The 16,593-nt window shown below is 49.1% G+C and overlaps 1 protein-coding gene across 3 annotated transcripts in view; it reads right to left on the bottom strand.

Moving 5' to 3' along the window:
• The window catches only part of Cars (cysteinyl-tRNA synthetase), a 56,347-nt gene that overhangs the window by 13,830 nt on the left and 25,924 nt on the right, over positions 1-16,593 (bottom strand). For all 3 annotated transcript variants that reach the window (XM_005351584.2, XM_005351585.2, XM_026781467.1), the window contains 8 exons: positions 7,571-7,711; positions 6,644-6,732; positions 5,181-5,302; positions 1,892-2,004; positions 1,186-1,314; positions 650-779; positions 463-566; positions 26-123 (listed from right to left, as the gene is read on the bottom strand). In XM_005351584.2, the coding sequence (XP_005351641.1) occupies positions 26-123; positions 463-566; positions 650-779; positions 1,186-1,314; positions 1,892-2,004; positions 5,181-5,302; positions 6,644-6,732; positions 7,571-7,711 (926 nt within the window). The remainder of the gene's footprint in view (positions 1-25; positions 124-462; positions 567-649; positions 780-1,185; positions 1,315-1,891; positions 2,005-5,180; positions 5,303-6,643; positions 6,733-7,570; positions 7,712-16,593) is intronic.

Here is a 16,593-nt window from a genome sequence, read left to right on the forward strand (position 1 = left end):
CCCCAAGGAAAAGGCTCCACCTTACTTCTTATTGAGCTCCACTTCTTCAGCTTCCCATTTTTCAAACTGGCCAGTGATGTCTGCAGGAGCTCGGAGGATGTCTTTCACATTTAAGAAAAACTCCTAAAGTTATAGAAGTCAGGTTAATGGCATTTGAAGAACCTTCTACCTAGAGAGACTTGACATTCTACTGAAATGTTGTCACTTGAGGGGAGAACTGACAGCACAATACACGCAGGTCCAAAAGACATAGAACACTTCTTCCTTGGGACAGAAATATGACAACTCCCAGGGCAGGAAGCCTGAGTCAGAATGAAAGGTCCCACATGTGAACATGGCCTTCACTCTGCAGCTATCAGTTCCAGGAAGGGGCACCAAATGGCATCACTGTGCCCTGGCTTATATTAGAAGACCCACACCACTCACAATGCCCTCCACCTCCAGCAAGAACCGGGTACTCACGTTCATGAACTTTTCATACTGAAGTGCAGACTCCATAGTGTTGCTGGAATAGTCCAGTGTGTCTTTCCAAGAGTGCATGAGGAACGCCAGCCGCAGCTGCCGAGCTGGGGAGCAGACACATGGCCACCATTATTCCTGAGCAGCTGCCGGTGCCCGCACCGTGGGTTCCTGCAGGAGTTCTGCTTACCTGAGTGTTTCTTTAAGGCATCTTTAATGGTGATGAAGTTTTTCAGTGACTTGGACATCTTGCAGCCTGCTATCGTCAGGTGGCCCGTGTGCAGAAAATACCTGACCCAACAGTCATTTTCAAAGTAAGCCTGAGGACAAAGAGACAGGAGGAAGGCTTAGCTGCTGTAGTGAGGCCTCACCTGTCAGAAGGTTCTGGACAATGAATGCATGGTGTCTTGCTGTGTGCACCGTGAATGAGGTAGACGCTCTTCTAAGTGGGGGGGCACCAGGGGCTTGAAGGGAATGCCCTGGTGACAATGCCAGCAGGATACAGCAGGATACAACTGGTTTGACCCTAAGCCTGACTGTTACCGAAGGCCAAGCTGTTACCACTGGGATTCAGCCAAAATGATTAGGACACAACTTTCCCTCAGTTCCCAAGATGGAAGTCAAGTTCATCAGGAGGCTCTTCCTTCGGGTGCTGCTGCTGTCTCAACAGCAGAGCAGGAAGGACATCGGGCTCCCTTTTTAGCACAGCAACCTGTTTTTACCTACCTCTGACTGCGCCAGCTCATTGTCATGGTGGGGGAAGCGGAGGTCAAACCCTCCACCATGAATGTCCATTGAGGCTCCCAGGAGTGTGCCTGCCATAGCGGAGCACTCTATGTGCCATCCCGGACGACCCTAGAGAGACACAAAGGGCCTTGCTGACCACTCCAAACCTGCCCAGGACTTTACTCCTCAAGGAAATGACCTTTAATCCTCTGAATCTCACTGCAGTGGTTTCAGATCTTCACAGGACAAACTAAAGGAGAATCTATTTATACAGTTCAAAGTCAATCTCTGTGGCTGTGGCTTAGCTAAATCCTGGGAATTATTTCTAGATCCCCAAGCACTCAACAAGTGGCAAATAGTCACACACACACAATACTTGTCACAAGGTTGTCACATAGTCATCTGGATTTCCAATGCCAACAACATCAACTTAACATGCATAGACACCCAGAGCAGAAGCCTGAGGCAACTAACTGGATTGCACCCACTTAGAGATCAGGAAACCGAGTCCTGAGAAGATAAGCCGCTAACTTAGAGGCCCAGCATCTGTGAGCCTGCAGCTCTTCTTCACTGCCCTGACACCTGGTCTGGCCCCAGTACCCACCCAATCGCCAGAGCTACCTATTAGAGGACCAAGAAAGCTATGATAGCAGCCTGTGACACCACCACTTCTCACTGTCCCTGATCCCAACAGTGGCTCACTCACCTTTCCCCAGGGGCAAGGCCAGGATGGCTCTCCTGGCTTGGAGGCCTTCCACAGGGCAAAGTCGTTAGGAGAACGTTTCTCACTGAGGCGGTCAGCGGAGATGCTCAGGTCACCTGTGAATGTGAACGGTTAAGAGAAGTGGGCAGGGTCATTTACAGGTGCCTATAGGAGCGTTAGCACCTTACCTCATAGCCACTCTGTGTGTCTATGGCCAACCTTTCTCATTAACCAATTAACTTGTGACAGACATGAACAGCAATCACTACCTATCAGCTCTTAAGTCTGATTCTGGGCCAGGGTCTCAGCTACTTTGCAGTCCTAGAGATACACCTGCCTCTTCAGCTCTGAACTCCATATCTGTAGGAGAGGTTATTGCACTTTGGGCTGAAGCTAAGGTGTGCGGCTCACTGGTGCACCCAGGGTCAACAACACACATAGCTGCCAGTACGCTGGTTTCCAGAAGCGCGAAGGCGTGGTTGAGTTGCTGTGCACCACTTTGTGGAAGCGGAGGTCAGTGGTGACACTCCCTCTTGCAGTCCCAAAGCACCAGGTGAACGCCTCAGTCAGGTGAGCAAGGTGCCTGCTGGGTGCATTTCCAGGCAGGTCCTCTGAGACCCCCATGGGGTAGTGGGGGGAACCATTAGCCAGAGGCACTTGGACAGCAACACACAAGTAAAAGATGGCTGGAGAGCCAAGAGGATAGCACTGTCACCAAGTACATGAAGGACCTGTAGATAGAGCTGCTGTGGAGAGGGGAATTTGGTCCCCAACATGGATAAACAAGCCTATGTTAGGTGAATGGATAGAGTGAACGCCTTTTTCCACCCCAGACTTAGGCCCTGAACTGCAAGCATGTTCCTGATCCTTGTATCCAGGGGGTCCTTTGGAAGCCCTGGAATAGGAAGGACACTTGCTAACTTGGGATCTGAATGCAGTTCCATCTTTCAGGAACTGAGTGCCCAGGCTTGATGACCCTGAGCTGTGGGGGAGGGAGGCACAACTAGGGCATCCTACAACACCAGCTCCAGATGCGGAACATGCAATGAAGGCAGAACACTTGGCAGGACTTTGCCATCACCTCCTGGCCCAGAGACAATCTGGTGTGCTCATCTGCAGAATGAAAATAATCTTTTCAAGAGAAATGCTGATACATGAGGCACCCAGGACAGACCTCAGCCTGGCTCCAGTCAGCAAGAAGCAGCCAGAGCCACAGTTCTTGAGGCTGCACATCAGTTCTTTCAGCTGGCCTCCTTCGCACTTTAGGTGGCAGCCAGGTTTTCATGTTTCTGTCTGCGGAGAGCCAGCTTCTAGCTTACAAAGTCCTCCACTAACCTGCGTTTACCTTTGCTCCTCTGCTGGCTCTCCATGCACTGCCCCTCTCTGCTAGTTTTCTGCCTGACTGCCTGGCTCATTCCTTTCTCTTGGCTTATTCACAGCCACACATGCTCGGTGGTCAGCATTACACCTGCCTCCTGTGCCTCTGACACATGCTCAGTGGCCAGCATTACACCTGCCTCCTGTGCCTCTGACACATGCTCGGTGGCCAGCATTACACCTGCCTCCCGTGCCTCTGAGGGACTCAGGAGTAGAAACCTCAGATAGCTTGCCAGTCTCCCATCCCTGTAGCACAAAGGCCTGCAGACTTGCACCTTGGTCGGACAATAAAAGGATTGTTTGGGACTACTCTCAAACTTTCTTCTGTACCTGGCCTGTGGTCTGGGGGCTTAAAAGGAAAGATCCCAGAGGCTGGAGAGACGGCTCAGTGTTTATGAGCACTGGCTGCTCTCTGAGAGGACCTGGCTTCGGTTCCCAGCACCTACATGGTAGTCCAAAACCACCTGTAATTTCAATTTCAGGGGGTCCGACATCCCTATGTTCTGACCTTCTCAGGCACCAGGCGCACATGGTGCTCAGATATATATGTAAGCAAATACTATATACATTAAAAACAAAATTTAAACAGAGAAAGATGCAGTTTGATTCCTTCAACCATGCCTGTTAATACATTTGAAATTTTGTTCCGCTGTTAACCATTGCCTCCCAGCCTCTGTGTTTCTGCAAAGGATGTAAGGCTGCTTAGGCTGTGTTGGTGTCTGGCCCCGGAGCCCTCTCAGCTTTATCACTATAAAGCCACCTCTTTAATACTGAACACGACACCTATTCACCACCGGGCCCAGTATCAATGCTGAACTGGCTTAGCTTCTCTCTTGTCAAGGTTTCCGTGTTTTGTTTGTTGAACTTTTCAATTCTGATTTTTTTTTTTGGGGGGGGGGTAGGGTTTGAGACAGGGTTTCTCTGTTTAACAGCTCTGGCTATCCTGGAACTCACTCTGTAGGCCAGGATGCCCGCAAACTCACAGATCTGCTTCCTGTGTGCTGGGATTTAAGGTATGCGTCACCACCACCCAGATTTTTTCTAATTTTTTTATTTTCTGTTTTTTCAAATTCTGATATTTCTTTAGAATAGAGCCCCACGGATGATATTTTTATACAAAGCCTACATTTTCATGGCTAATTCAACCTCTAGAAATAAGGGGTCAGTGGGAGATATATCTGGCATCAAAGTTTCTCCTCATCTTAATGGTGTGCTTTCTCAACCTTGGGTTTTGTGAGACGGTCCTTATCTTCACTGTGGGTAAAGACTTCTGAACAATGTTGTCACGTGATCCTGCCTGATCCAGGAAAACGCTGACACCCATGTTTAAAACACTTGAAACAAGATCGCTAAACACGATGCTAAACATGGCTCAGAGGTTGGGAGCACTGACTGCTCTTCCAGAGGTCCTGAGCTCAATTCCCAGCACATAACCATCTGTAATAAGATCTGGTGCCCTCTTCTGGTACTCAAGCATACATGCAGGCAGAACACTGTATGTATACATAATAAGTAAAAATAAATAAATCTTAAAAAAAAAAAGATCGCCTAACACACATTACTGCACACACATCTAAGTCATATACTCTGTCACAGTAGGGCAGGACCTGAGGCCTCTGTGTCAGATGCCCCATCAGAATAGCTTAGGGCCAGGGCCAGGGCCTCTCTGACAAGTGCCTGCCACAGCAGCTGAAGGCCCAGGACTCTCAGTGCAGTGCTAACTTCTGTTTCTTAAGAGACACCATCTTGAGCAGAAAAACCCTGAGACTCCTTTAGGGGAAGCAGCCTGCTCTCCATTTGTCTGTGAAGTGTACATGGGCACCCACCAGGACCCAGAGGTAGAGACCTGGTGTAGGCTGTGAGTGAGGAAGAGCAGCCTAGCTTTGCTTTCCACACATGCTGCAGGAGCTCTCACCTTCCCCTTCCTGAAGAGCTTTCTGGTCCCCAACGGCCTCAGGCACCAGCTTCCCATAGGAGTGCTTTTCACTAGCAGCAAACTTGGCTGTGTCGAAGTAGACTGACCCATTTGAAGCATAGCTGGAAATAAGAGGAAAGGTGCTCTCAGACACACCACAGCACTGATGGGAAAGCCTGGAGGGTTGGGAAGGGCCAAGGACCAAGGCCACCAAGTCTCTGCCCCCTGCAGCAGGTCAGAAGCCAGAGTTGCAAGGGCTGAGTAGGAACAACAGGGATGCTGCCTGAGGCAGAGATGGCCAGCCTCAGTGTCAGGCAGGGTGTCCCACACAGACCCTCTGCTTGGTGCACTGTAGCTCGCAACCAGATATGACACACCTTCTCTCCTCTCTCTCTCTCTCTCTCTCTCTCTCTCTCTCTCTCTCTCTCTCTCTGTGTGTGTGTGTGTGTGTGTATTCTATCTACTTTGTGATCCTGTCATGGCTCTCCATGTATCTCTAGCATATTCTAGCACAGGAGTGTCCTCTCTGACTCAGGCTTGCCACTTGGCTGGACCAGTGTCTCCTGATGCCCTGCAGCCGTGTGTCACATGGGGTGAGGTGGCACTGTCACTTTGGAGGTAGCTCTGTAGCACGCACCGTCAACAGTCCTCTTTTCTCTAGCCTGTGCAGCCAACGAGTAGAGAAGTGACCCGAGGCCAGGTCCAGTAGTGCAGCAGCAGTGGGCGCCTAGCGCTACCTGAAGCACCAGGGCCTCATCCATAACTCATCCTAATGTTGGCAATGTGGGCAAGTTCCCACACATGTCAGTCAGCATTTCTAGCATATCGAGCATGCTGTAGCAGTAAGCCTGAGCTGGGTAATGTCTGCACTAAAATCACAGCCAGGTAACAGGACACACACAAAGGGTTTGAATAGTAACGATGTTTCCAGGACACCCTGCAGTGTCCAAGCTTACTATCATGCCACTCTGGCCCCAATGACTTAACCCTAACTCTAAAAGCTTTCAAGCAGAAACAGGGCCAGGTCTTCCTGGTAACAGCCAGGAGAGGACACTGGGCCACTAAGAATTCTCATTGCTCAGTAGCATGATGTTCCCCACCCTGACTGACTTAGCAGGAAAAGAGACACATGGTAGACAGAAAGACCTTTCTTTCCAGTCTGGGGCCTGCAGGGGGAGGAGCCTTAGGATACCTGAGCACAGGCCTCCCGACATTCAAAAGAATGGCTGTTGGGAGCTAGCTTCCTGACTCAATTTTCGCAGTTAAACGCGTGTGAGAATGGCATGTACTGTGTATGTCATGAACCATCCTTATAGAAATCCAAGTTCTTGCAGCAGAGCTGCAGTGAAATGCAGAGTTAGTCAGGTGCTGTGCTGAGGAGGGAGGTGTGGCCCCGCATCTAGACTCTCCCCGTGGAGCTGACTGGCCTTCAGGGGAGGGGAGGGGAGGTTTCTCATGCTTACCCATAACCATTGTCCACAATCGTTTGGACGAAGTTCACAATTTCTGGCACATACTCGCTGACCCGGGTCAGGACATCAGGAGGGAGAACCTGTGGGGACAGAGTGTCAGCGCTTTCTCCCGACCAGTCTCAAGACCTCAGCCTCCACTGAGTACACTCCCTGGAAACCACATGACTGCCAGAATCAACAGCACAGACACAGCATCCCAACTACTTGGGGGGACCATGGCAGGAGGATCACAAGTTCAAGACCCACAAGGAGAGCTCATCGAAACCCTGTTTCAAAATAAAAGGAAAGGGCTAGAAAAATGTTTCAGCAGGAAAGGAAACACAGGGAAGACTGAACGACTTGTCCTTCCCTGTCTAGACCAGCAGGCCGAGGACGCTTAGGATACCTGACATTGGCCTCTGGGCAGTCATGAAAACTGTGACATGGACTTGTCCTGCCTCTCAGAGTCCTTCATCCCACTTGATCCCCCATTTGCTTGTGTTTCTTTTTTTCTTTTTGGAGATCAGGGGAAATCTATCTGCCTCTGCCTTCCAACTGCTGGGATTAAAGGCTTTTTTATTTTTTGAGGCAGGATCACACAACACAGTTCAGACTGGCCATGAACTTGAGATCTTCCTGCATCTGCCTCCTGAGTGCTGGGAACACAGGAGTGTGTTGCCACAGCTGGCTTCCACTCCAGGTTTCTGACTTCTTTTCTAGGAAGCCCTAAGTGCCAGGCATGGAAATACACACGAGACCACTCAACAAGGAGAAACATCTCCTCACCCCTCATTCAAGTTCAACGTTTACTTAACCACTCACCGAGCTTGCAAAATGAAGACACTGTGGATCACAGGCTTTGTGGCTTTACCAAAATCAGAACTTGGAAAGCAGGGCTTGGCCTGAGAAAGCAAGGACCAGGCAATCCAAGACACTCACATTCAGGGCTTCCATGTCTCTGTGGAACTCTTCTTCCCAGAACTTGGGCAGTTTGGAGAAAATAGAATTGTCAGTCACCTCACTGCCACCTGTGGAATCCAGCCAGTCAGAAAGCAAGTCCTTTGCTTCCTCCAGCAATACCTAAGAGAAAGGACATCCACACATGGGCTAGGTTTCATGCAAGCACACATGGCAATATGGCAGGACCGATCAGCGCCCTGAGGTCAAAGCCAGCCTTGCAGAGCAGGATCCATGAGTTGCCATCTCCCACTGTTGGTGTGGAAGATGTTCCAACTGTACTCGTGCTGGCTGAGAAAAATGACTGTCCTAGCCCTCCTAGGATGAATGTCTTGAACATTCAGCAGTATAGGGTTGTGAGTCCACTGGCAGTCTGCACTCTATCACAGAAGCACGAGGCAAAGGGCAAAGGGCAGAGAACAAAGAGCAGATGACCAGGCAGAGCAAGGGCACCAGGGAGGACAGAGGACACTGGCAGGAAAGGATTCAGGGAGTCACACAGGTTGGCCCTGCTGTCAGCACTCCTGGATCTCTTCAGGGTGCTCATACTCTTCCCCACATGAAGGGGCAGGGGGTACAGAAAAGGCAAAAAGACGCTGGGTACAGTGGCTCATGCCTTTACTTAAAGCACTAGGGAGGCTGAGGCAGGAGCACTATTATGAATTTAAGGCCAGCCTGAACTAGACAGCAAGATCTTGCCTCATAAACAAACAAATGAGGAAGCCAGATGTGGTGGCACACCTTTAACCCTAGCAACGGGAGGCGGAGGCAGAGGCAGAGGCAGGAGAATCTCTGTAAGGTTAAGGCCAGCCTGGTCTATATAGTGAGTTTTAGGATAGCCAGGACCGTAGAGAGACCCTGTCTCAAAAAACAACAACAAAAAAACAAAACAAAAAACCCAACAAAGAAAGAAAGAAAGAAAGAAAGAAAGAAAGAAAGAAAGAAAGAAAGAAAGAAGGAGGAAGGCAGAGAAAGAGGGAGGGAGTGAGGAGAGTTTCCAGATAAGCAGTGAGCATCTATAAATGTCATATCTAGAAAACTATAACCTTCAGATGACAAGCAACAGCAAGCTACAAGATAACATGGAAACAGTCTAGGCAGGTGTGAACAGAGGAACTTTGAGATGAAGTCTACTGACGACTGAACATTCCAGAGCACAGGACAGGGCTGGAAACCAGAGGTGAGGAGGACTTGATGCTGCAGAATATTTATTTACACTGTGAAGATGTGTCTTTGCCAAGGTGCCCTCTGATTGGTTTAATAAAGAACAGAATGGCCAACAGTTAGGCACAAAGAGGTTAGGCGAGACTTCTGGGGAGAGAGAGGACTCTGAGAAGAGAGGTGGAGACACCAGTGAGACACGGACATATGGTACAGAGGAGAGGTAACCAAGCCACGTGGCGGAATGCAGATTAATAACAACAGATTAATTTAAGTTATAAGAGCTAGTTGGGAGAAAGTCTAGGCTAAGCCCAAGCTTTTATAATTAATAATAAGTTTCCATGTTGTTATTTTTGAGCTCGGGGCCCAAAAGAAAGTTCAATTACAACTTGAAGTCACCCAAAATGGGGTGAAACAGAAGGGCGGAACAGAGCTGGGCCTCTGACAGGATCCCAGAGGGAGGAATAGAAGCAGTAGGAACCCGGGGAAAACCCAAGGACTTCTCAGAACTCAGGTGACAGCTACAGGCTGGCAGTGCATCACACCTGGTCATTTATGAGACAGCAGAAAGCCACAAGAGTGTCTTAAGAAGGAGCTAGACAGAAGAAACAGGAAAATAATTTATAGGACAGCATTCCGTCCTCAGTTCCCACTGACGTTGGGAGTCGGCAGCCAGCAGGGCAGCCCCAGGGGCTCAAGGAAAAGTGTACCCAAGTAGCATATGCTGCAAACCACCTCTGAGACCACACTGAAAAGGACACCATTCCAAACAGTCAACAGCTGGGCCTCCCACTAGACCTCCCAAACCGTGCTTCTCAAAGCTGCAGAAGCAGAGACGACTCAGAGGCTAGTCACGTCCCATCTAGGTGTGACTAATGAGAACTGTCTTGTCCAGGGCAAAGCTGGCTCCACGTGCGTCCCCAGGAAAGTGGGTGCCATCGGAATCTAGTCTGTTCAAAGGTTGTGGTACCAAAGCTAGTATGTGGTCTGAGGCCTACAATGAGAGTATCCTTGGGAACTGTGGGAAGGCAGGCCACAGGGCCCAGTCAGCACCCACCAGCAGGGGTCTAGGGGATGCAGGAAACCTGTGCTTTTACAAAATGATTTATTATTTTTAGTAACATATATGCGTCTGCCATGTGAGTGCAGGGATAAACAGGGACCAGAAGAGGGCATCATATCCCCAGGAGCTGTAGTCAAAATAAAGGTTGTTATGAGCCACTGCGTGGTTGCTGAGAACCAAACTTACTCTTAACCGCTAAGCCTTCTCTAGCCCAGGAATCTGCATTTAACAGCTACGGGTGACGGAAACAATGGATGTTCAGGAAGTGCTGGGCAAAGGATGGAAGTCATGAAAGCAAATCTGACCTCAGTGACAAGGGACTGAAGTGAAGAGGGTGGACGGCTGAGACACCTAACAAGCTTTAACAAGAGACCACAGTGTATGGCCGGGAGCTGTGAGGGAGCTCTGTGTTCTCACCTGTACTACCTGGAAACCCACAATGCAGCACCCACACAGAGGCTAAAAGAAACTGAGACACTAGACCTTCCAACCTGTAATCCTAGCACCTGGGAGACTCGGGAAGGAAAACAGAGGTTAGCCTGGGCTAAACTGATTTTTAGGGTAGACTGTCTGAGATCAGACAGAAAGCAGGTGGCTAGATTTTAACAGCTGTCCCCAGAAACAGGCCACTAAGTGAGGGACAGAGATAGGCTCGGGAATTTGGCCTCCTGGGAAGGAGGCATGAAGCTGAGAGAAAGCAGAGGTAGGCTTTCAAGCCTATGTTGGCCACCCAGCATCCAATACCAGTGGCCTGGGTGCTTCTAGGAACTAAGTCACCATGACAGCAGATGAAATACCGTATAGCAAAAACCAACCATACCCAGATGACCTCCAAAGGTATAGCTACAGAAGTGATAAAGACTGGATTTCAGTTCCAGCACCAGTGGTGAGGACACCCGTGAAGGCAGAGAGAAAAGCACAGGCTCCTCTTAGCTCGACTCTAAAGGGCCTGGGAGGTTGTGACAGCAGCCAGGAGAGCAGAGTTCAGCCAAGAGGACACATGAGTTGACAGCCTGGAGCCAGTGTGAACAGCAAAGCCAGCAATGCGACGAATAACTAAAGAGACTGGGTGGTTCAGCAGGGACAGCTTCCAGAGGGCCGGTCACCATGCTTACTTCCGGGAGCCCCACCAAGTTCTTAGAGTTGATAGAAGAGAGATGAGCTTATGTTGCCTGTGGGATGACGGAAGGGGGAGGGACCCTTTTCAAGTAGAGAGAAGGCCTGCCTAGCTGACTGCCCTGGGTTTCATGTCCCCCAGAAGCCATGCTGCAGACACAGCCAGCGCTGATAGTGTGAGAAGTGAGGCTAACAGGTGTTTAGGTCATCGGCCTTTGACAAACACATTAATGTGCTCTGTGGAAGTGCCAGAGGTGACCTTTCTGACACATGCCCTCTCCTTTCTATTCTGTCCCCAACAGTGGATGATACCTTGATCCTGAACTTTTCAGGCTCAGGAATTATATGGAATAGACTTCTATACTTTACAACTTACCAAGACTCAAGTGTTCTGGTACAGTCACACACAATGACCTATGACACTTACTTCAGGAGAGGAGTGTGTATCAAAGGTAGGGTTGCCTCTCAGCACTGACAGGCTATGCAGTGGAGGAGACGGAGCTAAGAAGGAAGTCAGGTCACTAGGGCGGTCCCTTCCCATCTCTGCTTTCCAATAGCCACAAAACGCTAGGTGGTGGGGCTCACTTTTATTTCAGTACTTGGGAGGCAGAGGCAGGGAGATCTCTGACTTTGAGGCCAGCCTCGTCTACAAGAGTGAGTTCCAGGATAGCCAGGGCTACAAAGAGAAACCTGTCTCAAAACAAACAAACAAAAACAACAACAAGTTCAACAGCCACAAAATTAGCAGCATCCTCCACCTCCTGCCATGCTCTGTGGGCCTACCCCAGACCCAAAGCATCAGGGCCAATCAAGGACCCAAACCCCTGAAACTGAACCAATAGAACTTCTCTCCCCATAAGTCAGTTCCCCCGGAAATTTGTGACAGTAACACAAAACTAACATAAAACAACCAATCTTATTTTTTAAAAAAAGAAGAAAGAAAACCCCTCTGAGAGCTCATTCCACTTCCAGCTTGCTCTCTCAGCTTCCTGCTCTGGCTGCCTGATGCCATGCCTCCCCATCACTATGGACTGTCCTTCTGGAACCATAAGTCATCACCCTGCACCACTATCACCAAACTACTTCCGGAAGTTGCCTTTGTTCACGGTGTTTTATCACAGGAACAGAAACGTAACTGCTACAAGTAGCAATGAACAACTGGAGATCAACATCTTTCCTTTAATGTGCACTGGTGTTTTGCCTGCATGTATGTACGTGTAAGGGTGTTTGACGCCCTGGAACTGGACTTACAGACAGTTGTGAGCTGCCATGTGGTGCGGGGAACTGAACTCAGAAGAGCAGCCAGGGCTTCTAACAACTGTCCAGTCCTGAGAGATGAACGTTTTGAAAGGTATTCTTTAAAGGAGCTCCATCTAGAACAGTCACGAAAAGGTGCTTGAGAAAACATGCCATCAATTAACTACAAATTTTTTAAAACACAGCCGAGCCAGGTGTATCTCTGCGAGTTCTAGGCCAGTCTGCTCTACACAGTGAGTTCCAGGACAGCTAGGGCGAACAGAAAGGTCCTGTTTCAAAATAAAATAAAAGACAGCACAGGGGCAGGAAGCTGGCTCAGTGGTTAAGATCACTTGCTCAGCCATGGTGACCTAAATTTGAATCTCAGCACCCATGATGGGCAGCTCACAACAGTCCCTGCAAATCCTGTCACTGCAGAGCCAGGGGTTTGACTTCCTCTTCTGACTTCTGCACAAACATGCACACAAAACAATAAACAAACAAACCTAACCCAGTTACCAAAAGCCCCACACCTATGATGTTGGCAGAGTATTCTGGACTCTGCTGATGACGTAGCCGTGGGGACTCGCTCAAGGCCAGAGCAGTTCAGAGTGGTGCCAACCGCCTAGAAGACTTCTTAAGCATAAGAATCCATTTGCTGTATGATCTGGCAAGTGCACTTATTGTTATTTACCCAAAAGAGCTGGAAAGCTAGGTCCTCACAAAGCCCCCACATAGCTGTCTATAGTAGCTTCATTCATAACTGCCAGGCCTGGAAGCAAGACATCCTTTAGATAAACAAATGGGTGCCTCTAGACAGCAGGATATGGAATATTAGTCAGTGCTAAAAAGACATGAGCTCTCAGGCCACAAGGACATGGAGGAGACTTAGAACACATTTCTAAGAGAAGCAGTGGTACTGTGAACTAATTACAACATCCGTCTCTGGTTTCTTTTTTATTTAAATTTAATTTTTTAAAATATTTTTTAAGATTTACTTTATTTACTATGTATACAGTGTTCTGTCTGCATGTTTGCCTGCAGGCCAGAAAAGGGCATCAGATCCCATCCTAGATGATTGTGAGCCACCATGTGCTTGCTGGGAATTAAATTCAGGAACTCTGGAAGAACAGTCAATGCTTTCAACCTCTGGGCCATCATCCAGTCCCATCCCTGGCCTCTAAATAGTTTGGAATGCCCTGAGTGAAGGAGCATCTTTTGTTCCATTGAGGGGACAGCCTGGAAATGGGGTCTGCTTATGAGAGAATTCCAGCTGCCAAGGTTACAAAGGGACCAGACGGAGGCTGGCCTTCCACAGACTAAAGCCTGCCTGCATCATGAAGGCTCACAAGAAACTGAAGAAAGTGGGCTGTGGTGGTCACATGTGGAATCCCAGAATTTAGGACGCTGAGGCTGAAGCCAGACTAGACTGTGAAAAGACCCTATCTCAATAAACAAAAACAACAAACAACAAAACCCACAAAAAAGTCAAAGGACACAGTTGGGAAGTTGTGGGTGGCTGAAGCTGGTGCACACAGGAGTGATGGCCTTGGCTGGGCCTCGTCCCTGCATGCTGTACTAATAAGCCAGTAAATGTATCTCAGTTAATTCTGGGAGATCTGGAATGGGTCCTGGCAACTGACTGAAGCTGAGGAGGACTGTGGGGACACTAGATTCACAGCTGACTGGTCACAAGGTCGGTGACAGCTTATGACTTGGAGTTGGCAGCTGAAGTTGTGAGGCCTTAGCCTTACAGGCTGAGGCCTTCTTCACTGAGTGTCAGAACTGAGGGAACTGCAGGGTGTACAGCAGGTGTCTCTGGAGGTGGTGTCTCTGGAGGTGGTGTGCATTGGGGGTGGTGTGCACAGGAGGCGGTGGGCATTTGAGGTGGTGTGTATGGGGAGAGGAGGGGGAGCTCTCAGTGTGAAGCCAGGCTGGAAAGGCACATTCTATGCAACTGCACCTCAGTCACACCCGGGGAAGGCTTGTCTACAGAGACACATAAAGTGCAGCAGCGAGCAGGAGCTCAGAGGAGAGAGGAGCAGGTGGAAGACACACAGCTTTAGGTCTGTGATGACGGATCCAGGTCCTCACCCGTGGGTCCAAACCCACAGGACAGACAGCACATGTGATCACATCTGTAATCCCAACGTTCAGGAAGCTGACCACAAAGCCAAACAACCACTTGCTACAGCAGGCTGCCAGATGGTAGCAAAGGCAAGACTCTGGTGGCGTGCAGCTGATGGGGACAGCTGTGCAGGGAGCAGGAAATACCTAATACCTCTCACTTTCTATGTGACTCAGAGTCTATTCTAAGAAACACTTTTTGTTTGTTGATTTGTTTGAGTCAAAGTCTCAGGTTATAGACCAGGCATGCCTTGAACTCTCAGACCTCTGCCTGCTGGGTCCAAAGGCATAGTAAAAAGAAGACCTTTAAGAACCAAATAGACAGGTCTGGTAGCACAGACTTACAATCCTAGCCAAACTGAAGACTCAGGCATCCAAACAGCATTCAAGGCTAATCTGGGTAACACAAGGAGACTCATCCCCCACTCCAAAAGGGGGAGGTGAAAAGGTGGGTGTTCGGTAGCCAAGTGCCCAGCAGACACTGTGGTTTCAGCTCCAGTACGGAAGGAAGAGAGGGAAGGCAGGGGGTCTGGTTAGAAAAGGAGAGGCAAATAATCCAGCATGGGAGGACCTTCTTCCCAGGAGACTCTAAACCATTGTGTCACTAGGATGGGCTGTCAAGAGAACTAGCAAAGACACACAGACTCCCAACAACACAGCTGGGGAACAGGAGGCGTAGCACAAAGACTACAGAATCCACTCTGGCATAAGACAGTGTCCCCAACCTGACACAGGAAACCAGCCTCCAGCTCAGGTGCACAGGACAAACACACTCGGCTGGGTGATGAGTCTTACCCAAATAGCAACTAAACTAATGTAAATAGTGCAATCCAGGCCGGGTGGTGGTGGCGCACGCCTTTAATCGCAGCACTCGGGAAGCAGAGACAGGCGGATCTCTCTGAGTTCAAGGCCAGCCTGGTCTACACAGTGAGCTTCATGAAAGCGTGAGATACATAGTGAAACTCTATCTCCAAAACAAAACAAACAAAAAACAAAGCAACAAAAACCCCACTTAAAACAGAAAATGAGCTCCGCCTATTAAGGAATAAGACAAAACAGAGTAGAGAAAGAAGGCTGGGATGGAAAGATGGCTTCCTCTTCCAGAGGACCCAAGTTCAGTTCCTGGCACTCACATGGCAGCTTAAACAGCCTGCAATTCCAGTTCTAGGAGATCCAAGTTCCTTGTCAGACTTCACAGACTCCTGTGGGCACGTGGTGCTTATAAATTCACCCAGGCACATGCACATAAACATACAAATACAAAAAGTCTAAAAAAAAAATGAAGGAAAAGAGGTAACAAAGAATGGACAAGGGCCAATGATGCAGACAGATCCAGTGAAGCACCAGACCAAGTACAGGCTGGTCTGGACCGTTTCACATGCCACAGGACACCATCAAAATTTGGTTCCTCTCAGACTGGCAGTAGGTGCCTCCTGCTGGGCTGGACAGCACAACTGACGGAGTTCACATATGACATGCAGAAATGTCCTGGTGCTATAGCCTCCAGGACAGGAGAGCATCCTCTACCTATCCCCTACCTAGGCGAAGGCAGAATCCTCCCTCGGCCACTCATAAAGCAATGTGCACAACCTCCAGGGAAATTCTGAAACTTTACAACCTTTGAAAGAAAACACAGGAATGGTGGGGCAGATTTCTTCATACAAAATAATGTCACTCCCCAAAGTGTAGCATGAATAATAAAACCCAGAGACAGATATAGGGGTTACAGCTGAAGATCAGAGAAGCAGAGCAGTAAGTCAATAGAGAGACCTTTCACCAATGCTCAAACCGAAGGGGTGATCCTCAGACTGCCTAGACTGCATTGTGCCTCCACCAAACCTCAGACTCCACACTAGGGCGAGTTCCTGTCTCTTCCGCTTTATATTTCTCTTTCTGTCTGATCAGATCATTCCTATCTCCACCTCCCTAGTGCTGGGATTAAAGACGGAGTAACTCCCAAACACTAGGACTAAAAGTGTGAGTCACCACCACTGGATCTGTTTCTGGATTGGTTTTGTATAGCCCAGGGTAGCCTTGAACTTCAGAGATCTGTCTACCAGGTCTCCTGAGTCCTAGGATTAAGGGTGTGTGCCACCACTCCCTGGCCTCTAGTGGCTTAGTTTTGCACTCTGATCTTCAGGCAAGCTTTAATTATTAAAATACAAATCACTTTAATCCCAGCACTCGGGAGGCAGAGGCAGGCGGATCTCTGTGAGTTCGGGACCAGCCTGGTCTACAGAGCTAGTTCCAGGACAGGCTCCAAAGCCACAGAGAAACCCTGTCTCGAAAAACCATAAAAAAA

Source organism: Microtus ochrogaster, chromosome 8 (genome assembly GCF_000317375.1).
Source record: "Microtus ochrogaster isolate Prairie Vole_2 chromosome 8, MicOch1.0, whole genome shotgun sequence".
Classification (NCBI taxonomy): domain Eukaryota; kingdom Metazoa; phylum Chordata; class Mammalia; order Rodentia; family Cricetidae; genus Microtus; species Microtus ochrogaster.